Raw genomic sequence first — 24,092 nt, forward strand, 5'->3', positions numbered from 1 at the left:
CAGTAAGAGCATTGAAGATGGGTCGTGGCTGGGTCTTCCAGCGTGACAATGATCCAAAACACACAGCCAGGGCAACTAAGAAGTGGCTCCGTAAGAAGCATCCAAAGGTCCTGGAGTGGCCTAGCCAGTCTCCAGACCTGAACCCAATAGAAAATCTTTGGAGGGTGCTGAAAGTCCGTATTGCCCAGCGACAGCCCCGAAACCTGAAGGATCTGGAGAAGGTCTGTTTGGAGGAGTGGCCCAAAATCCCTGCTGCAGTGTGTGCAAACCTGGTCAAGAACTACAGGAAACGTATGATCTCTGTAATTGCAAACAGGTTTCTGTACCAAATATTAAGCCCTGCTTTGCTGATGTATCTCATACTTATGTCATGCAATAAAAAGCCAATTAATTACTTAAAAATCATACGTGATTTTCTGAATTTTTGTTTTAGATTCCGTCTCTCACAGTTGAAGTGTACCTATGATAAATTACAGACCTCTACATGCTTTGTAAGTAGGAAATACTGACGATTATGCAGGTTATCAAATACTTGTTCTCCCCACTGTATATTGACTTCGTCTGTCCTAGCTTGCTCATTTATGTCTAAAACGAAATGCTGGATTGCCTCATCAGCTCATCGTCCCCTTATGCCATAATTTGTTACATCTCAATTGTCAATATAAACCACATTGGTTTAAGCAAGTCAGCCATATAAGCTATGTTTTTTTTAAAGGCAGTAAAATGAGGCTGAATTAACTGTTTTGCTGCCAGACAAGGCTCTGCAGATAGCCAGGTGTAGCAGTGGTAAGGTATTGGGACTGCTGTTGGGAAAGCTTTATGTAGGCCCTAACAATTTGTGGGCACCGTTTGTCACCGTCATAGTGCAATTCATGTATTGTTTAGTTTTGTGTTGTAGTGGCTTTGCTGGCATGCATCTAAAACATATTTGTTTGCCCCACAAGATTGACATGCTAAAATCGGCACTGTACACACATACAGTAAATTAACACAAAACAAAGCATGTACAGAGGCCAAGCAAAGCATTCTCCCAGACATACACTCCCAGACACACACTCCAGGCCTATGCAACTATGCATTGGAAGGTGTGGACCTTGTGAAGAAGCTGAAAATATCCTATAATGGTTTTTAAACATTAGACTAGACTAAAGCTGGGAGAGCTATGGGCTAAGGTTAGGACTGGAATGTCCTTAATTATAGACTGGCCGCATTACACACTGAGCTGAGGAAGTGGGCATGAAGAACAGGAGGTGTGTTTGTGTAAACAGATTTGCGGGCCAGCCAAGACTTGAATTTCAGTTTGGTCAAGGTTAGAGTTACTCACTCAGGACACACCTCTAGGCTCTAGCCAGGGATGGAAACTACACTGACGCAGAAGTATTTTTTTTTTTACTCAAATACTTCTAGTATGTTGAACTCAAAGTTAATGAAAAGTAATTTATTACTTAAAATGTTTATGGTACTGACCCAAACTAAATGAGAAGTCGCATATACTACATTTTTTAAATTTATGATAAATAAACTTTTTACCCAGCATGCTCTACTACAGGTAGATTTTTTTGAAATTGTTTTTAATATCTGTTTTTGCATGTACATTGAGTGATTGGTTGATTGATATTATGCTACACAATGATAAATAACATACAATTTCCTAAACTGATCCAATCATTTTGATAGATTTTGGCACACATTACTGAAATGGTTGTTCCAGATTAAATGGCTTAGATAGCATCTGCACATTTTTCCTAATCCTGGCAGTCATTATGAAATAAGGTTGCGGATGAATATAAATTCCAACAGTTGGATTTCCACACCAATTCCAACAAAAAATTACACTTTGCAAAGAAGCATAATGTGACTTACAAGCTTCCAGAAATCCCAGATGGAAGATTAAAATCTGTGAATTTGGAGAAAGTTACTGGAATTTTGCAACCCTACTAACAGGCCTGATGTGGCCTGTAAACCATGAGTTTCAAGCCACTGTATTAGGGTAATGCTAGGCCTCAAAATAAGGTGTGATGAGATATGTAATGTTTCATCATAAAGAGTTTAATTATAATGATAAATAGCCAAGGAACTCACTTGAAGGCCACATGTTCAAAAATGTATGAATTCAGGAACCATGTCTCTGTCACTAACAAATACATTCTTCGGGGGTAAGTCTACAATTCGCTCGAGGCAAGGCACACTGTGAAATTATATTGGTGGTATGGCTTAGTGTTGGCGAGGCTTCCAATTTATTATTTTTGACCACCCGCGAGTAGAAGTGTTGTAACTGGTCTATGGTAGAGGTACATTATATTAGAGTTGTGGATTACTGGGGGTGTGGCTTTCAGTTAGTTATTTTTGGCAACCTGTGAGTGGAAGTGTTAGACCAGTTAAACTGGTCTATGGTAGAGGTACAGCTTTGCAGCTGACAAATGAATGGGTACAATATTCAACAACAGTCTGTTCTCTCAGGTACAAAATTATCTGAGATGGTTTCCTTGGACTGAATATCTGACTAGCACTAACATGTTTGCAATCTTTAAATAAGGATATTTTCCATGTACAGAATTTGTTTCATGTAAGACTTTCATGTAAGCACTGAAAGTATTCATACCCTTTGACTTATTCTTATTATTTTGCTGTGTTCCACTTTAACATGATCAGGTATTGTGTGTGTGTAAAGCCAGTGACAAAATAAGTCAAGGGGTGTAAATACTTTCTGAAGGCACTGTATACAGTTGAAGTCGGAAGTTTACATACACTTAGGTTGGAGTCAATTAAAATCATTTTTCAAACAATCCACAAATATCTTGTTAACAAACTATAGTTTTGGCAAGTTGATTAGGACATCTACTTTGTGCATGACAAGTAATTTTTCCAACAATTGTTTACAGACAGATTATTTCATTTATAGTTCACTGTATCACAATTCCAGTGGGTCAGAAGTTTACATACACTAAGCTGGCTGTGCCTTTTAAACAGCTTGGAAAATTCCAGAAAATGATGTCATGGATGTATTTCAAGGCCTACCTTCAAACTCAGTGACTCTTTGCTTGACATCATGGGAAAATCAAAAGAAATCAGCCAAGACCTCAGAAAATAAATTGTAGACCTCCAAGTCTGGTTCATCCTTGGGAGCAATTTCCAAATGCCTGAAGGTACCACGTTCATCTGTACAAACAATAGTACGCAAGTATAAACACCATGGGACCATGCAGCCGTCATACTGCTCAGGAAGGAGACACGTTCGGTCTCCTAGAAATTAATGTACTTTGGTGTGCAAATCAATCCCAGAACAACAGCAAAGGACCTCGTGAAGATGCTGGAGGAAACCGGTACAGAAATATCTATATCCACAGTAAAACAAGTCCTATATCGACATAACCTGAAAGGCCACTCAGCAAGGAAGAAGCCACTGCACATGGGGACAAAGATCGTACTTTTTGGAGAAAAGTCCTCTGGTCTGATGAAACAAAAATAGAACTGTTTGGCTATAATGACCATTGTTATGTTTGGAGGAGAAGGGGGAGGCTTGCAAGCCGAAGAACACCATCCCAACCACGAAGCATCATGTTGTGGGGGTGCTTTGCTGCACTTCACAATGATGAGGAGGAAAATTATGAGCATATATTGAAGCAACATCTGAAGACATCAGTCAGGAAGTTAAAGCTTGGTCGCAAATGGTTCTTCCAAATGGACAATGACCCCAAGCATACTTCCAAAGTTGTGGCAAAAGTGCCTAAGGACAACAAAGTCAAGGTATTGGAGTGGCCATCACAAAGCCCTGACCTCAATCCTATAGAACATTTGTGGGCAGAACTGAAAAAGCGTGTGTGAGCAAGGATGCCTACAAACCTGACTCAGTTACACCAGCTATGTCAGGAGGAATGGGCCAAAATTCACCTAACTTATTGTGGGAAGCTTGTGGAAGGCTACCTGAAACATTTAAACAATGTTAAAACCAAGTTAAACAATTTAAAGGCAATACTACCAAATACTAATTGAGTGTATGTAAACTTCTGACTCACTGGGAATGTGATGAAATAAATAAAAGCTGAAATAAATCAGTCTACTATTATTCTGACATTTCACATTCTTAAAATAAAGTGGTGATCCTAACTGACACGAGACAGGGAATTCTTACTAGGATTAAATGTCAGGAAATGTGAAAAACTGAGTTTAAATGTATTTGGCTAAGGTGTATGTAAACTTCTGACTTCAACTGTGTACACAACACTATGAAGTTAAATTGGTTAGAGAAAATGTTAGATCTGAGGGGATCAGACAGTTACTGTATAGTCTTAGTCTTCTCTTCCCCATCCTCGTTAGAGGCAGCACATCCATCGGCACAGGATTTGACAACCAAACCCTCTGGCAACCCTACGCTCATCTTTCTTTCATATCCCAGTTATACTCATCTGTCTCGTATCACCGTGCACACAAAGAAGACAGCTGCTGAGAGCAGAACAGAGACACATTAACAACCATAGAGCCACAGTTGGTCCAGGATGTCTTCAGATGCATCCCAAATGGCACCCTATTTGCTTTTACAGTGCACTTCTTTTGACCAGGTCCCATAGGGCTCTGGACAAAAGTAGTGCACTATATAAGGAATAGGGTGCCATTTTAGAAGCACACTTTCTCTGGACGGTGATTTATATAAAAGCGTCCCTGCCCACTGAGCTTGGTTTACAGTAAGGCTTTGGCCGTCATGATGAAGCACTCTGTGGAGCATTTAATCTATGATGAACGAACAGATGTGGCGAATGGCTATCTGCTGTGTGTGTGCGTGCGTGTCAGCTAAAGTGCCAACCCAGCCTTTAAAAGTCATGTTTAGAACAGAACCACAGCACAGTGCTGGGAACAATTTGCACTAGAAAGCATCCGGGGGAACAATATGTCCTTCTAAGAAATGGCTTGTCTGATTTTGGGTGAATGCTTAAGTCTGTTATTACTTGTTTATTAAGTTGTTGTTTTAGTAATTCAGAATGCCCATGTACTGTAGACACACTACTCAACGGCCTGATTTAAAAGGCTGATACATTCACTGCAGGAGTAATGAGCCAGTAATAAAGATAGGCATTTTTATATTTACTAAATGGCTCTAGATCCAGTGGTACTGCATGGTACTACACCATGAAGTATACTGGTTTAGAATGCATCCCTGACCAAGATGGCTGCCATATCACCTCATTCTAGAGTTATGAAGGTTCACTTCAAAGGCCACTCTAGTATTGTATCTCCATAGTGTACCTGGCCATAGCTGCAGCAGGTAGTGTAGCACTTCAATATGTTTCTTGAAGTGTAGGGCGCTGGCCAGCTCCTCCGAGTCGATGAAGACCCGGTTGCTATGACAGCTGGCCTCCTGGCGTTGGCTGAGCAGCACGGGGCCGAAGCATACCGCCAGGTTCTGACACGTCATCTTGTTGACCTCGTGGTATGACGCCACCAGCTTGAGATGGTCCAGCAGCCTCCGCAGGGTCAACTGGGGTAACAGAGACAGAAAACATGCTGGGTAAGGGCGGATCAACACTGACCAAAGACACGGCTCCTTTTTAGAAACACAAACGCACTAAGGGAAAGGAAATACCTAGTCAGTTGCACAACAATGCATTCAACCGAAATGTGTCGCTTATTGGATCTTTGTTTATGCTATTGCTATTTCTCTCAGCTACTGTTATTTCCTAACATCAAGAGGGTTTGAAACTGTGTACTGTGAACGCTGCACAGTACTAATGAACATTACTGAAGGAACTTGGTGAATGTAGAGAACCAAGAGCACTGTGAACTCAAAGGCAACTGCAAAAGCACTTTGTGACAAATGTTGATTTATGTATAAACTTCATTGATCGATTGAAGAGGAACTGTCCCTTACCCTCTCCACCTCTGGCAGGTTCTCCAGGAGACTGACGGTGTGTTCTGTGTCTGCCGGGTCATTTTCACATCTTCCTGCTCCGATACGTAGAGGTCTCTGAGCCATAGAGTCCAACACAGTCTCATACAAGTGCTTAGTGATAAGGGGGTAGGGCAACTCACGCAGGTAGTCCTTCAGAACACCTGGAGAGAGAGGGAGAGAGAGAAGAAGAGGGGAAGGGAGGAGAGAGCGAGTGAGAGAGCATGAGAAACTCTTCATTGAGTTAACAGAAAATGATTTCTGATCATAACTCTGATAATGATTACAGCTGCCAGATGTTACTTAAGAGGACAGCAAAGATTTTCACCAGAAAGGACACAATGAACAACACCACTGTCTGTTTGTGCTCTGTGGACCTTATCAGCTGGGCTTCATATGTTTTTTTTTTTTTTTTTTTTTTTTTACACGGCTCAATGAAGTGAAATACCTCTTATGTACTACTTCACAAGACAGCTTAAAATACCTGACAAATCCCTAAAAATATTATCTTTACGAAGAGTCATTATTGAGAAAAGCTAAGTGTTTTCTTCTCCCCTTTTATACAGCAGGCCAGACCTGGCACACACTCTGCTGGCTGCCAAGGCTTTTAAGACTCATTGTTGTGGTGGACTCTGTTCTGATTGAAATTGGGTATGACATGGCAGCCTCAGAATGTCGGAGGTGGTGGTGAGGCGAAGAGGGGGGCGCTTGGGTCTGTGATGGCGTGGGCATTCACACCTGTAACTCCAGCCACATTCAGCCTTCCCCAGGCTCAGACAAAAGAGACGAACAAACATGAAGCCCACACTGTCTATATACACTAAGCCCCTTGCCTTTTCTTTTCATGAAGGGGGAGGACAAATACAGAAATAAAGAAAGAAGAAAAAAGGTATTGACAGCGTGTCAATTCTTTGAGGTGGACTGGAATATTTTCTCTTTTTTTCAGTGCCTAACTACCCAGCTAGCACCTTTGGTTCATTGGAAGTTGTGGGAACGTATACTTTTCTGTGTTTACGTTCTGAGAAGAAATGTTCTGGGAATGTTATTCTTCCCCCAAGACAAGACTGCGAAATATTTTTTATTTTATTTTTTTAAACAAACTTTGAGGCCGTTCTTCTACTCCCTAGCCAGAAGACTGCTAAATATTTAACCAATTAGCTGCCCGGACTATCTGCATTGACCCTTTTTGAGCTAGCTTTTTTAAAACTCATCACATATGCTGCTGCTACTGTTTATTATCGGTCACTTTATTCCTAGTTATATGTACATATGTAACTCAATTACTTCGTACCCCTGCACATCAACTCAGTACTGGTACCCCGTGTATATATCCAAGTTATCGTTACTCATTGTGAATTTATTATTACGTGTTTTATTTTAATATTATTTTTCCAGTTGAAGTCGGAAGTTCACATATACTCATTAAAACTCGTTTTTCAACCACTCCACAAATATCTTATTAACATACTATAGTTTTGGCAAGTCGGTTAGGACATCTACTTTGTGCATGACAAGTAATTTTTCCAACAATTGTTTACAGACAGATTATTTCACTATCACAATTGGGTCAGATGTTTGCATACACTAAGTTGACTGTGCCTGTAAACAGCTTGGAAAATTCCAGAAAATGATGTCATGGCTTTAGAAACTTCTGATAGGCTAATTGACATAATTTGAGTCAATTGGAGGTGTACCTGTGGATGTATTTCAAGGCCTACCTTCAAACTCAGTGTCTCTTTGCTTGACATCATGGGAAAAACTAAAGAAATCAGCCAAGACATCATAAAAATAAATTGTAGACCTCCACAAGTCTGGTTCATCCTTGGGAGCATTTACAAACGCCTGAAGGTACCATGTTCATCTGTACAAACAATAGTAAGCAAGTATAAACACCATGGGACCACGCAGCCGTCATACCGCACAGGAAGGAGGCGCGTTCTGTCTCCTAGAGATGAACATATTTTGGTGCAAAAAGTGCAAATCAATCCCAGAACAACAGCAAAGGACCTTGTGAAGATGCTGGAGGAAACAGGGACAAAAGTATCTATATCCACAGTAAAACGATTCCTATATCGACATCGACACTCAGCAAGGAAGAAGCCACTGCTCCAAAACCGTCATTAACTTTCACTGAATTATTTAATAAGAAATTTAATAACACTGCTAGCTTATTTGGGGTTAACTTTTTCGAAATCCAAGCAGATAGGACATATGCAAATTCATTACCTGGAGATTATGGCATCAGACCGAGGCTCTGCATCTGTCCTCGTGCTCCTAGACCTTATTGCTGCCTTTGATACCACCGAACACCACATTCTTTTGGAGAGATTGGAAACTCAATTCGGTCTACACGTACAAGTTCTGGCCTGGTTTAGATCTCATCTGTCGGAAAGATATCAGTTTGTCCTCTGACAAATTTCGGTGTTCCTCAAGGTTCCGTTTTAGGACCACTATTGTTTTCACTATATATTTGACCTCTTGGTGATGTCATTCGGAAACATAATGTTAACTTTCACTGCTATGCAGATGACACACAGCTGAACATTGATGAAACATGGTGAAGCCCCCAAATTGCTCTCGCTGGAAGCCTGTGTTTCAGACATAAGGAAGTGTATGGCTGCAAATGTTCTACTTTTAAACTCGGACAAAACAGAGATACTTGTTCTAGGTCCCAAGAAACAAAGAGATCTTCTGTTGAATCTGACAATTCATCTTAATGGTTGTACAGTCATCTCAAATAAAACTGAAGGACCTTGGCATTACTCGGGACCCTGATCTCTCTTTTGACGAACATATCAAGACTGTTTCAAAGACAGCTTTTTTCCATCTACGTAACATTGCAAAAATCGAACTTTCTGTCAAAATGATGCAGAAAAATTAATCCATGCTTTTGTCACTTCTAGGTTAGACTACTGCAATGCTCTACTTTCCGGCTACGCAGATAAAGCACTAAATAAACTTCAGTTAGTGCTAAATACGGCTGCTAGAATCTTGACTAGAACACAACAATTTGATCATATTACTCTAGTGCTAGCCTCTCTACACTGGCATCCTGTTAAGGCAAGGGCTGATTTCAAGGTTTTACTGCTAACCTACAAAGCATTACATGGGCTTGCTCCTACCCATCGTTCCGATTTGGTCCTGCCGTACATACCTACACGTATGCTACGGTCACAAGACGCAGGCCTCCCAACTGTCCCTAGATTTTCTAAGCAAACAGCTGGAGGCAGGGCTTTCTCCTATAGAGCTCAAATTTTAAGGAATGGTCTTTCTATCCATGTGAGAGACGCAAACTCGGTCTCAATCTTTAAGTCTTTACTGAAGACTCATCTCTTCAGTAGGTCCTATGATTGAGTGTAGTCTGGCCCAGGAGTGTGAAGGTGAATGGAAAGGCTCTGGAGCAATGAACCGCCCTTGCGGTCTCTGCCTGGCCGGTTCCCCTCTCTCCACTGGGATTCTCTGTCTCCAACCCTATTACAGGGGCTGAGTCACTGGCTTACTGGTGCTCTTCAATGCCATCCCTAGCAGGGGTGAGTCACTGACGTGATCTTCCTGTCTGGGTTGGCACTCCCCCTTGGGTTGTGCCGTGGCGGAGATATTTGTGGGCTATACTCGGCCTTGTCTCAGGATGCTAAGTTGGTGGTTGAAGATCTCTCTAGTGATGTGGGGGCAGTGCTTTGGCAAAGTGGGTGGGGTTATATCCTGCCTGTTTGGCCCTGTCCGGGGGTATCGTTGGATGGGTCCACAGTGTCTCCCCCTGTCTCAGTCCCCAGTATTTCCCCCTGTCTCGGCCTCCAGTATTTATGCTGCAGTAGTTTGTGTCGGGGGGCTAGGGTCAGTCTGTTATATCTGGAGTATTTCTCCTGTGTCCTGTGTGAATTTAAGTATGCTCTCTCTAATTCTCTCTCTTTCTCTCTCTCGGAGGACCTGAGCCCTAGGACCATGCCTCAGGACTACCTGGCCTGATGACTCCTTGCTGTCCCCAGTCCACCTGGCCATGCTGTTGCTCCAGTTTCAACTGTTCTGCCTGCGGCTATGGATCCCTGACTATTTCACGGGACGTGCTACCTGTCCAAGACCTGCTGTTTTCAACTCTCTAGAGACAGCAGGAGCGGTAGAGATACTCTTAATGATCGGCTATGAAAAGCCAACTGACATTTACTCCTGAGGTGCTGACCTGTTGCACCCTCGACAACCACTGATTATTATTATTTGACCCTGCTGGTCATCTATGAACATTTGAACATCTTGGCCATTTTCTGTTATAATCTCCACCCGGCACTACCAGAAGAGGACGACCACCCTTTCAGAGCCTGATTCCTCTCTAGGTTTCTTCCTAGGTTCCGGCTTCTCTAAGGAGTTTTTCCTAGCCACCGTGCTTCTACACCTGCATTGCTTGCTGTTTGGGGTTTTAGGCTGGGTATCTGTACAGAACTTTGAGATATCAGCTGATGTAAGAAGGGCTTTAAAAACAATCAATTTGATTTATTTGATTAATCATGGAAACATTTCTTTTTTATTGTGACATTGGGAAAAAAATGTTTTAATCAATTCTAGAATATGGCTGTAACGTAACAAAATGTGGAAATTATCAAGGGGTCTGAATACTGAACCAAATTGTCTATCTTATAACAATAAGCATTTGTGCCAATTTGAATTAAAATTGGTTCAGTGGGTACTGACGGAACATAGGGCTGAGGGAACAAAGAGATGAGGGAAGGATAGGAAGAGTAATGTACATTTTTACCAATATTTTATTTCTAACATTGCAACTCACCGTCTAGCAGTTTCATAGTGACAATGTTCTTTAACAGACTACTTCCAAGATGACGTAGCAGTCAGACGTCTTTGTCCTGTCGTGTCCCTTATATCTTATTACATCTTTTTCTTCGAATATCTTAAAATATATTTTCCTAAACCTCAACTTCAAAATACTCTCCTGCAACCCGCCTCATCCAATGTGCCGTGGATCTGCTTTTTTCTAAAGTATTTCTATTTACTTTGGATCTGGAATCCCTCAACTGAAGCTAGCCGGCTAACTACCTACCAGCGATCAGTTAGCAAACCACTGCTAGCGGTCATCAGCTAACCTTTAGCTCGGAAAGCTCTCGCCAGTTTGAACAACGTGACTCAAACCAGAGCATAACAGACCTATTTCTCTCCATATCCCCGGATTCCTACCGCAAACTCGGAACATTTTCATCTGGATCTTCGCAACTAGCTAACCGCATTCCGGGGTGACCACTCCTGGCTAGCGTTTCCATCCCGGAGCAAGCACCAATTAGCCTGAAGCTAGCCCGGCCAGGGCTCCTGTGCTACCACCGAAGCCCACTCCTGGGCTACAATATCCGATCCTCTACGACTGGAATAACGACAATCTGCCCGAGGATTCCAACAGGCCCCTCAGGCGCGACGCCCGCTGAAGGCCCATTCTGCTAACCTGCTAGCTACCTAGAGCTACTTGGAACCCTACTAATCCACGACTGGCCTATCGACGTCACCGCACGAAGAGGCAAAAACAGATTACCCCCATCGCGACGTGCCACAAAGGTTAACTTGCTAGCTCCGGTCTGCTAACTGCTAGCTTGCCTGCCCCGGTCTGCTAACTGCTAGCTTGCCTGCCCCGGTCTGCTAACTGCTAGCTTGCCTGCCCCGGTCTGCTAACTGCTAGCTTGCCTGCCCCGGTCTGCTAACTGCTAGCTTGCCTGCCCCGGTCTGCTAACTGCTAGCTTGCCTGCCCCGGTCTGCCTGCTAGCTTGCCTGCCCCGTCTGCTAACTGCTAGCTTGCCTGCCCCGGTCTGCTAACTGCTAGCTTGCCTGCCCCGGTCTGCTAACTGCTAGCTTGCCTGCCCCGGTCTGCTAACTGCTAGCTTGTTTAGCCCCGGCCTACTAACTGTTAGCATTGGCCTGCTAACGGTCTGAATCGCCGTGTCCCCAGTCAGTCCAACCACTCACTGGACCCATATGTTCACTTGGCTACGCATGCCTCTCTCTAATATCAATATGCCTCGTCCATTACTGTCCTGGTTAGTGATTACTGTCTTATTTCACTGTAGAGCCTCTAGCCCTGCTCAATACGTCTTAACCAACCATGTTCCACTTCCTACATATGCGATGACATCACCTGGTTTAAACGTCTCTAGAGACTATATCTCTCTCCTCATTACTCAATGCCTAGGTTTACCTCCAATGTACTCACATCCTACCTTACCTTTGTCTGTACACTATGCATTTAATCTATGCTATCGTGCCCAGAAACCTGCTCCTTTTACCCTCTGTTCCGAACGTGCTAGACGGTCAGTTCGTATAGCACCTAGCCGTACCCTTATCCTACTTCTCCTCTGTTCCTCTGGTGATGTAGAGGTTAATCCAGGTCCTGCAGTGCCCAGCTCCACTCCCACTCCGCAGGTGCTCTCATTTGTTGACTTCTGTAACAGTAAACATGCATGAAACCAAGGCTTTAACATTAGAAGCCTACTCCCTAAGTTTGTTTTACTCACTGCTTTTGCACACTCTGCCAACCAGGATGTCTTAGCCGTGTATGAATCCTGGCTTAGGAAAACCACCAAAAACCCTGAAATCTCCATCGCTAACTATAACATTTTCCGCCAAAATAGAACTGCCAAAGGGGGCAGTGTTGCTATCTACTGCAAAGATGTTCTGTATTACTATCCAAGTCTGTACCCAAACACTTTCTACTTCTAAAAATTCACCTTTCCAGAAACAAGTCTCTCACTGTTGCCACTTGCTATACACCTCCCTCTGCCCCCAACTGTGCCCTCGATACCATATGTGAATTGATTGCCCCCCATCTATCTTCCGAGCTCGTGCTACTAGGTGACCTAAACTGGGACATGCTTAACACCCCGGCCATCCTACAATCCAAGCTTGATGCCCTCAATCTCACAAATTATCAATGAACCTACCAGGTACAACTCCAAATCCGTAAACACAGGGCACCTTCATAGATGTCATCCTAACTAACTCGCCCTCCAAATACACCTCTGCTATTTTCAATCAAGATCTCAGCGATCACTGCCTCATTACCTGCATCCATTAATGGGTCTGCGACCAAACGACCACCCCTCATCACGGTCCATGGAGAATAAGAGCACCTCCTCCCAGCTGCCCACTGCTCTGAGGCTAGGAAACATTGTCACCACTGATTAAATCCACTATAATTGAGAATTTCAATAAGCATTTCTCTACGGCTGGCCATGCTTTCCACATGGCTACTCTACCCCGGTCAACTGCCCGGCACCGTCCACAGCAACCCGGCAAAGCCCCCACCATTTCTCCTTTACCCAAATCCAGATAGCTGATGTTCTGAAAGAGCTGCAAAATCTGGACCCCTACAACTCTAGCCGGGCTAGACAATCTGGACCCTCTTTCTAAAATGATCTGCCGAAATTGTTGCAACCCCTATTACTAGCCTGTTCAACCTCTCTTTCGTATCATCTGAGATTCCCAAAGATTGGAAAGCTGCCGCGGTCATCCCCCTTTTCAAAGGGGGTGACACTCTAGACCCAAACTGCTACAGTCCTATATCTATCCTACCCTGTCTTTCTAAGGTCTTCAAAAGCCAAGTTAACAAAACAGATTACTGACCATTTCGAATCCCACCATACCTTCTCCGCTATGCAATCTGGTTTCAGAGCTGGTCATGGGTGCACCTCAGCCACGCTCAGTCCTACACGACATCTTAACTGCCATCAATAAGAGACATTACTGTGCAGCCGTATTCATCGACCTGGCCAAGGCTTTCGACACTGTCAATCACCACATTCTTATTGGCAGACTCGACAGCCTTGCTTTCTCAAATGATTGCCTCGCCTGGTTCACCAACTACTTCTCTGATAGAGTTCAGTGTGTCAAATCGGAGGGCCTGTTGTCCGGACCTCTGGGAGTCTCTATGGGGGTGCCACAGGGTTCAATCCTCGGGCCGACTCTTTTCTCTGTAAACATCAATGATGTTGCTCTTGCTGCTGGTGATTCTCTGATACACCTCTATGCAGACGACACCATTCTGTATACTTCTGACCCTTCTTTGGACACGGTGTTACCTAACCTCCAGATGAGCTGCAATGCCATACAACTCTCCTTCCGTGGCCTCCAACTGCTTAAACGCAAGTAAAACTAAATGCATGCTAATCACTGCTCGCCCGTATAGCGTCACTATTGACGGCTCTTACTTAGAATACGTAGACAACTACAAATACCTAGGTGTTTGGTTAGACTGTAAACTCTCCTTCCAGACTCACATTAAGCATCTCCAATCCAAAATGAAATCTAGAATCGGCTTCCTATAGCGCAACAAAGCATCCTTCACTCATGCTGCCAAACATACCCTCGTAAAACTGACCATCCTATCGATCCTCGACTTCGGTGATGTAATCTATAAAATAGCCTCCAACACTCTACTCAACAAACTGGATGCAGTCTATCACAGTGCCATCCATTTTGTCACTAAAGCCCCATACACTACCCACCATTGCGACCTGTACGCTCTCGTTGGTTGGCCCTCGCTTCATACTCGTCGCCAAACCCACTGGCTACAGGTTATCTACAAGTCTCTGCTAGGTAAAGCCCCGCTTTATCTCAGCTCACTGGTCACCATAGCAGCACCCACTAGTAGCACACGCTCCAGCAGGTATATCTCACTAGTCACCCCCAAAGCCAATTCCTCCTTTGGTCGTCTTTCCTTCCAGTTCTCTGCTGCCAATGACTGGAACGAACTACAAAAATCTCTAAAGCTGGAGATTCATCTCCCTCACTAGCTTTAAGCACCAGCTGTCAGAGCAGCTCACAGATCACTGCACCTGTACATCGCCCATCTGTAAACAGCCCATCTATCTACCTACCTCATCCCCATACTGTATTTAGTTATTTATTTATCTTACTCCTTTGCACCCCAGTATCTCTACTTGCACATTCATCTTCTGCACATCTACCATTTGTGTTTAATTGCTATGTTGTAAGTACTTCGCCACCATGGCCTATTTATTGCCCTAACTCCCTTATCTTACCTAATTTGCACTGGCTTTGGGGGTGACTAGTGAGATATACCTGCTGGAGCGTGTGCTACTAGTGGGTGCTGCTATGGTGACCAGTGAGCTGAGATAAGCGGGGCTTTACCTAGCAGAGACTTGTAGATAACCTGTAGCCAGCCACTGTACATAGACTTTTTGTTTTCTTTTGTTCTACTGTATTATTGACTGTTTAGTTTATTCCATGTGTAACTCTGTTGTTGTATGAGTCGAATTGCTATGCTTTACCTTGGCCAGGTCACAGTTGAAAATGAGAACTTTGTCTCAACTAGCCTACCTGGTTAAATAAAAGGTAAAATAATTAAATTTATTTTTTAGAGGAGCAATGAGAGCATGAATCAAATGTTCACTTTTTATCCCGTCCATTCCCATTGTCCACTTAAGGAAGAGAGTCATTAACTTAATGCTGTCCTGTCTATTTCAGACTGCCGGGCATAAACACCATCCCTGCTACCCACTAATCCAGTCATAGACAGGAAACAAAGAGCAGATTGACCATTAAATGGGAATCTGGGATTAGGCTTCTTTTTAGTGGTGGAATAACTCCCCAGAGATGGAATAATGAAGTACTGTTCCATTCGATTCTCATTCCAGTGCATGAAGTCTGGCAGGAATGCAGAAGGTGGACTCCTGTTGACATAGTGATGTACAGTGCATTCAGAAAGTATTTAGACCCTTTGACTTTTTCCACATTTTGTTACAGCCTTATTCTAAAATTAAATAAACACATCCTCAATCTACACACAATACACCATAATGACAAAGTGAAAACAGGGTTTTATACATTTTAGCAAATGTATTAAAATAAACTGAAATAACTTCACAAGTTTTCAGAACCTTTGCTATGAGACTCAAAATTGAGCTCAGGTGCATCCTGTTTCCATTAATCATCCTTGAGATGTTTCTACAACTTCGAGTCCCTCTGCGGTAAATTCAGTTGATTGGATATGATTTGGAAAGGCAAACACATGTTTATAAGGTCACAGTTGAAAGTGTATGTCTGAGCAAAAACCAAGCCATGAGGTCGAAGGAATTGTCAGTAGAGCTCCGAGACACGATTGTGTCGAGGCACAGATCTGGAGAAGGGTACCAAAACATTTCTGCAGCATTGAAGGTCCCCAAAAACACTGTCCTCCATCATTCTTAAATGGAAGAAGTTTAGAACCGCCAAGACTCTTCCTTGAGCTGTCTTCCCAGCCAAACTGAGCAATCTGGGAGAAGGGCCTAGGTCAGGGAAGTGACCAAGAACCGGATGGTCACTGACAGAGCTCTAGTGGTCCTCTGTGGAGATGTAAGAACCTTTCAGAAGGACAACCACCTCCGCACACTCCACCAATCAGGCCTTTATGGTAGAGGGGCCAGATGGAAGCCACTCTTCAGTAAAAGGCACCTAAACTCTCAGACCATGAGAAACAAGATTCTCTTGTCTGATGAAACCAAGCGTCACGTTTGGAGGAAACCTGGCACCATCCATACGGTGAAGAATGGTGGTGGCAGCATCATGCTGTGGGGATGTTTTTCAGTGGCAGGGACTAGGAGACTATTCAGGATCGAAGGAAAGATGAACGGAGCAAAGTACAGAGAGATCCTTGATGAAAACCTTCTCCAGAGCGCTCAGGACCTCAGACTGGGGTGAAGGTTCACCTTCCAACAGGACAACGACCCTAAGCACACAGCCAAGACAACGCAGGAATGGCTTCGGGACAAGTTTTATGTCCTTGAGTGCCCAGCCAGAGCCCGGACTTGAATCCGATCGAACATCTCTGGAGACCTGAAAATAGCTGTGCAGCGACACTACCCATCCAACCTGACAGAGGTTGACAGGATCTACAGCGAAGAATGGGAGAAACTCCCCAAATAAAGGTACGTCAAGCTTGTAGAATCATACCAAAGAAGACTCAACGATGTAATCGCTGTCAAAGGTGCTTCAACAAAGTACTGAGTACAGGGTCTGAATATTTACTGTACCAGTCAACATTTTGGACACACCTACTCATTGAAGGGTTTTTATTTATTTGACTATTTTCTACATTGTACAATAGTGAAGATATCAAAACTATGAAATAACAAATATGGAATCATGTAGGAACCAAAAAAGTGTTAAACATCTAAATATATTTTATATTTGAGATTCTTCAAATAAGCCACCCTTTGCCTTGATGACAGCTTTGCACCCTCTTGGCATTCTTTCAAATCAGCTTCATGAGAGTCACCTGGAATGCTTTTCCAACAGTCTTGAAGGAGTTCCCACATATGCTGAGCACTTTTTGGCTGCTTTTCCTTCACTCTGCAGTCCAACTCATCCCAAACCATCTCAATTGGGTTGAGGTCAGGTGATTGTGGAGGTCACATCATCTGATGCAGCACTCCATCACTCTCCTTCTTCGTCAAATAGCCCTTACACAGCCTGGAGGTGTGTTTTTTTTGGTCATTGTCCTGTTGAAAAACAAATGATAATCCCACTAAGTGCAAACCAGATGGGATGGCATATCGCTGCAGAATGTTGTGGTAGCCATGCTGATTAAGTGTGCCTTGAAAAGTGTGCCTTGAAATAAATCACAGAAAGTGTCAACAGAAAAGCACCCTCACACCTCCTCCTCCATGCTTCACGGTGGGAACCGCACATGCAAAGATAATCCGTTCACCTACTCTGCATCGCACAAAGATACAGCGGTTGAAACCAAAAATCTCACATTTGGACATTTCCACCGGTCTACTGTCCATTGCTCGTGTTTCTTTGCCCAAGCAAGTCTCTTCTTATTATTGGTAGTGGTTTCTTTGGAGCAATTCGACCATGAAGGCCTGGTTCACACAGTCTCCTCTAAACAGTTGATGTATCTGTTACATGAACTCTGAGAAAGCATTTTTTAGGCAGCAAGCTGAGGAAGTTAATTGCCGATTTCTGAGGCTGGTAACTCTAATGAACTTATCCTCTGCAGCAGAGGTAACTCTGGGTCTTCCTTTCCTGTGGCGGTCCTCATGAGAGCCAGTTTCATCATAGCGCTTCATGGTTTTTGCGACTGCACTTGAAGAAATGTTCAAAGTTCTAGACATTTTCCGGATTGACTGCCCTTCATGTCTTAAAGTAATGATGGACTGTCGTTTCGATTTGCTTATTTGAGCTGTTCTTGCCTTAATATGGACTTGGTCTTTTACCAAATAGTGCTATCTTCTGTATACCCTCATAATTTGTTACAACACAACAGATTGGCTCAAATGCATTAAGAAGGAAAGAAATTCCACAAATTAACTTAACAAGGCACACCTGTTAATTGAAATGCATTCCAAGGTGACTACCTCATGGAGCTGGTTGAGAGAATGCCAAGAGTGGCTACTTCGAAGAATTTGTTTAACAATTTTTTTGGTTATAACTTGATTCCAAATCTGTTATTTCAGAGTTTTGATGTCTTCACTATTATTCTAGAATGTGGAAAATAGTAAAAATAAAGAAAAACCCTGGAATGAGTGTGTCCAAACGTTTGACTGGTACTGTATGTAAATGTAATATGTGTTTTAATTTTGAATAAATTTGCAACAATTTCTAAAAACCTGTTTTTTTTATTCATCATTATGGGGCGGTGTGTGTAGATTGAGGGGAAAAAAACTATTGAATCTATTTTAGAATAAGACTAACGTAACAAAATGTGGAAAAAGTCAAGATGTCTGAATACTTTCCGAATGCACTCTAGATTCAGTTCACTGTTGAAAAGTCCAAGATGACTTGGACTTCCAACTGACTCTCTGGGTCAGTTGTGATTTATTCAGCAGAGACATCCAACTTAAACACACGGGCAAGAGCATAGTACATAGGTACAGTATAGAGATAAGAATATCAACAGCGACTACACTAGGTGTGAATGTACTAACCAAATCTGAAGAAAATATGTATAGTAGGGTCCTACTGTATGTTAAAGATACTTATACACTTAGTGTACAAAACATTAAGAACACCTGCTTATTCCAAAACATAGACAGACCACGTTAATTCTGGTGAAAGCTATGATCACTTATTGATGTCACTTGTTAAATCCACTTCAAATCAGTGTAGAGGGATTTTTAAACCTTGAGACAATTGAACGGGGTATGGTGGTAGGTACCAGGCATACTGGGTTGTGGCAAGAACTGCAAGCCTGCTGGGTTTTTCCACGCTTCTTTGTGTATCAGGAATGGTCCACCACCCAACTTGACACAACGGTGGGAAGCGTTGAAGTCAACATGGGCCAGCATCCCTACGGAACTCTTTCAAAACCTTGCAGGTTCTATGCCCCGACGAATTAAGGCTGTTCATTCAGTGTATTTTATTTTGTCTTTACTGTGTAAAAAAATATATTTCCTTCCTATATTGCTCCTATACTGTGTCATAGAACTCATGGTGTGTGACCGTTTCTTCCCCTCCCGCTGAGCCTAACCCAGGTCTGTTTGCACATTATGAGCCTTCCTGCAGACCCAACATGGCTCAATACAGCAGTACAGAGAAGAGAGTCTGCGGTCTGTGCATTCCAACACCACACAGCCGTGGTTGTATCGCAGGAAAAAAATCCTGCAAAACTAAGTCTGCTGTGTCAACCAATCAGGGAAGGCACTTAAAGCAGACTTCTCTCTCTAGAGAGTCTATTCGCATTGATGAGGAATAAGGAGAACTTCGAGAAATACCGATTCGCGAGAGACATTACTTTAATGCAAACTGCGTATTGTAGAAAGCTACCTCCGGAGGTCGCACACGACACTCCCACAACAGTTGCCCCTCTATAAGTAGGGCAGCGTAAACAGAAATGTCTTGTTGAGCCCAACATTCGTTCAGTAAAAATAATAATAGCAGAGCGATGTTTTTGAAACAGCTGAAATGTATAGACATTTTCATTACATTTGAGACTTGTTTTTATTGAGTTTTCACCTGCAATTTTCGCTGTAGCTTTAAAGGTCCTGAACAGTCAAAATCATGTTTTTCATTAAATGAAACTCACTCACACAAGTCAAGGTCAGGCTCAGGGGTGAACAGGTGTCCTTGCTCTGCAGGTGTTACCCTTATTTTCACAGCCTGTCTGACAGGCAACAAACACGCAATGGAAAGGAGAACTGTTGTTCAGGGAAGGTGTTTTGGTTTTTCGGTGAAGTTGTTTTGGGATTTTGTGCCAGTAATTAGCTTTGAAACGGCTGAGAAATAGTTTTTTTGGTCCAAATTGTAATCACTGAAAGGCAAATCTCACTGTAGATCGGCCCAAAAACTGAAACAGTAGAGTAGACTTTTGCAGAATCTCTACAGAAATATCAGGAAACATTATGACATCCATACACTACAAGACTAATACTGTAAGTGGGGAAATGTTATAAAACCTTTGAACAAAAACTGCAGGTCACTGCTGCTGTCGGCCGGTGCCACCCTAAAGCAACAAATTACGGTCATGTTCTCCTACCAACACTACAACCCCAATTTCAGCACCCCCACTACTCCCCCATCCACTCGAACCAGGAGACCAGTAGAGAGAGGGCCGGGGGGGGGTTGTTCAGTCCTTGTGTTGCCTGCTACTCTCTCTGACACCCATCCACCCACTCACACAGGGCCATGGCTGTAGGTCTTTGTATGGCAGGCTGACCACCTCCCTCCGGGGCCTTCCTGCCTCCTGGTGGCCTAGAGCTCAGCTAATCCACCACGCGCGAGTGAGCCAAATACCATCTGTATTTGTTTGGCAACAAAGGGGGCACTTGTTAATGTCTTTCCATGTCTTCACTGCATTGGGAGGGCTGGAGTGGAGGGAAGTGGACTGGCGGTATGAAAAATAATTCAAGTTAGCTAGCTGAGCTACAAACTGGGGTCTGTATCCCTGATAAACTAGGCTTGCAAAACGAGGTAATCTATGGCAGTCTATGGTAACTTTGGTCATTTATACTTTAATAACCTTTTAAAAAGTTAATATATAGTGTAAATGTTTTATATCTGTGTCCATATTGTCCATGAGTTTCTAGTAGAAAGATCATATGGCTTAAGAGAAAATAGCCTAATTAATGAAAAAAGCATCTGATCAAAAATGGAATGATTTTCTATTAATTCTGCAACTCTTCCAACTATTGACTTTAACTCAACTGCCACCAGTTTGGCGTCAATATTTACAACAAAGACATTGATATTGTAGAATAAATAAAGTGTGTAAAAACGCCTAAGACAGAGCTACAGGGAGACAGGACGGACAGCTGATTGTCCTCACAGTGGCAGACCATGTGTAACAACACCTGCACAGGATCGGTACGTCCGAACATCACACCTGCGGGACAGGTACAGGACGGCAACAACTGCCCGAGTTACACCAGGAACGCACAATCCCTCCATTAATGCTCAGACTGTTCGCAATAGGCTGAGAGAGGCTGGACTGAGGGCTTGTAGGCCTGTTGTAAGGCAGGTCCTCACCAGACATCACGGACAACAACGTCGCCTATGGGCACAAACCCACCGTCGCTGGACCAGACAGGACTGGCAAAAAGGGCTCTTCACTGAAGAGTCACGGATTTGTCTCACCAGGGGTGATGGTCAGATTCCCGTTTATCGTAGAAGAAATGAGCGTTACACCGAGGCCTGTACTCTGGAGCGGAATCGATTTGGAGGTGCAGGGTCCGTCATGGTCTGGGGCGGTGTGTCACAGCATCACCCGACCGAGCTTGTTGTCATTGCAGGCAATCTCAACGCTGTGCGTTACAAGGAAGACATCCTCCTCCCTCATGTGGTACCCTTCCTGCAGGCTCATCCTGACATGACCCTCCAGCATGACAATGCCATCAGCCATACTGCTCGTTCTGTGCGTTATTTCCTGCAAGATAGGAATGTCAGTGTTCTGCCATGGCCAGCGAAGAGCCCGGATCTCAATCCCATTGAGCACGTCTGGGACCTGTTGGATCGGAGGGTGAGGGCTAGGGCCATTCCCCCCAGAAATGTCCGGGAACTAGCAGGTGCTTTGGTGGAAGAGTGGGGTACCATCTCACAGCAAGAACTGGCAAATCTGGTGTAGTCAATGAGGAGGAGAGGCACTGAAGTACTTAATGCAACTGGTGGCCACACCAGATACTGACTGTTACTTTTGATTTTGACCCTCCCTTTGTTCAGGGACACATTATTCCATTTGTTAGTCACATGTCTGTGGAACCTGTTCTGTTTATGTCTCAGTTGTTGAATCTTATGTTCATACAAATATTTACACGTTACGTTTGCTGAAAATAAACGCAGTTGACAGTGAGAGGACGTGTCTTTTTTCTGCTGAGTTTACAAGGCCACACAGAGGCCCAAAGATAATTAGGCACCTGTGATAATCTCAAGTACCCAAAAGAGTCTCTGATGGCACAGCTGGCGCTGCAGTACAGCACCCCTTAACCACTGCGCCACCCTGGAGGCCAAATTCTGGTACTTTACAGGTAAACATAGAAAGTTAGCAGTAATATAATACCCTCCCTTTGCAAACCTGTAACAAACCAACAAGTGAAAAAGGAGTCTCAACTTTCGGTTTCTTCTTTGGAGCAACTAGCAGCTCAACACACTGGCCTAACTTTCACTGTTCTGTTCATTTTAGAACACATCACTGAGGCTTCTTGTTGGCTTCCTGCCAAGCAGAAAGTTGCTTGAAAGGGCTGATAGGGCTATCCTCTCAGATAACTGTCAACTGTCCTTGCATTAGCTACCAGGTGGAGCAACAAGATCAGTTAACCCTTGTTTGGTGTTCGGGTCTGTAAGGACCCATTTTCAATGTTTACTAAAATAAAAATGATACAATGATAGAACCTGAGACTCATTGGTCTTGGCTCATTTTCTGTGAAGAACACGTAAAAGAACACCTTTTCGTTGAGTGCACACTGCACCCCCCCTACACATGTATATTACATATGTGGTGTTTCGGTCCATTGGAACCGAGGGTAATAAGAGTATGGAAAAGTGTGTGTGTGTAGGTGAAAACAAATACAAATGAAACAAAAAGGTTTGCTGTGTGCCTTCACTGTCTTCCTCCTCCCTGGGCCTGCTGTTTCAACATAGCACCAAGAACCTCTCTGTCTGTGTCCCTGCCTGTCTCCCGCTTTTCTCGCACTCTTTACCCTTTGTAGTGTGTGAAGATGAAGATGACGAGATTGACTCCCAGCCAGCCCCAGGACCACAAGTCAACAGCAAGCTCAACAGCAGCTTGAAGGAGGAGAAATATGGATGTCAAAAAAATTCTGAAATTGAGTGTTTTTTTTTGCCCAAGGAATGAGCCACCCCGCATGGCTGCCAATGTGATAAGGATGCAACCAGGGCCGACACAGAAGGCTGTTACTCATGTGTAGGACATAATGTCTTCTTTTGAACTGTTCATCCCAGACACCATTCAGAAAATCATTGTGGACTGCACTAATTTGGAGGGAAGGCATGTTTTTGGAGAGAGACGGAAGGAGATGGACCATACTCATTTACATGCATACTTTGGGGTTCTTATCCTTGTGAAACTGGCAGATAACTTTTTCATGCAACAATGTATCTGGAAAACATCCCACATTATTGCCAGGATTATCCACTTCGATAACCGAGACACCAGACCAGTTCGGCGGCAGAAGGACAAGCTAGCTGCAAATCAGGTCAGTGTGTGGGACAAGTGGGTGGACCACCTTCCCCTGTTTTACAACTCTGGGCCCAACATTACTGTTGATGAGCAGCTTATGCATTTAGGCGCTGCTGCCCCTTCAGGCAGTACATATCTTCTAAACACATGAAATATGGAAAAGATCTGGGCTGACTGCGATGCTGCTTCACAATATGCGTAGAACTTGCAAGTGTATACGGGGAAGCCAGATGGAGGAGCCCCTGAGAAGAACCAAGGGATGCAGGTTGTCTTGGACGTGACAGGGACTCCGTGGCCGCAACATCACGTGATGAGTAAACCGGCGCCGGAGAAAAAGGCATTTTTATGTGCCCCCAACCGATTGCGTTTTTTTGTTCATTTATTTGTGTTGTTTAACTTATTTTGTACATAATGTTGCCGCTACAGTCTCTTATGACCAAAAATTACTTTTGGACATCAGGACTGCGATTAATCACCACGGACTACCAGAATCCTTTTTTTTCCTTTGACGAGTCCGACGCGAACGATATACTGCTTTCTCAGGAACAGGCCCAGATCCCCGTGATTTGCGTGAAGCGGAGGCAGAGAAAAAGG

General features: G+C 43.6%; 1 protein-coding gene across 5 annotated transcripts in view; it reads right to left on the reverse strand.

The window, feature by feature from the left end:
• The window catches only part of LOC112250445 (rho GTPase-activating protein SYDE2), a 90,203-nt gene that overhangs the window by 12,404 nt on the left and 53,707 nt on the right, over positions 1-24,092 (reverse strand). For all 5 annotated transcript variants that reach the window (XM_024420607.2, XM_024420599.2, XM_024420626.2 and 2 more), the window contains 2 exons: positions 5,864-6,045; positions 5,242-5,473 (listed from right to left, as the gene is read on the reverse strand). In XM_024420607.2, the coding sequence (XP_024276375.1) occupies positions 5,242-5,473; positions 5,864-6,045 (414 nt within the window). The remainder of the gene's footprint in view (positions 1-5,241; positions 5,474-5,863; positions 6,046-24,092) is intronic.

The sequence above is a fragment of the Oncorhynchus tshawytscha genome, linkage group LG01, assembly GCF_018296145.1.
Source record: "Oncorhynchus tshawytscha isolate Ot180627B linkage group LG01, Otsh_v2.0, whole genome shotgun sequence".
NCBI lineage: Eukaryota > Metazoa > Chordata > Actinopteri > Salmoniformes > Salmonidae > Oncorhynchus > Oncorhynchus tshawytscha.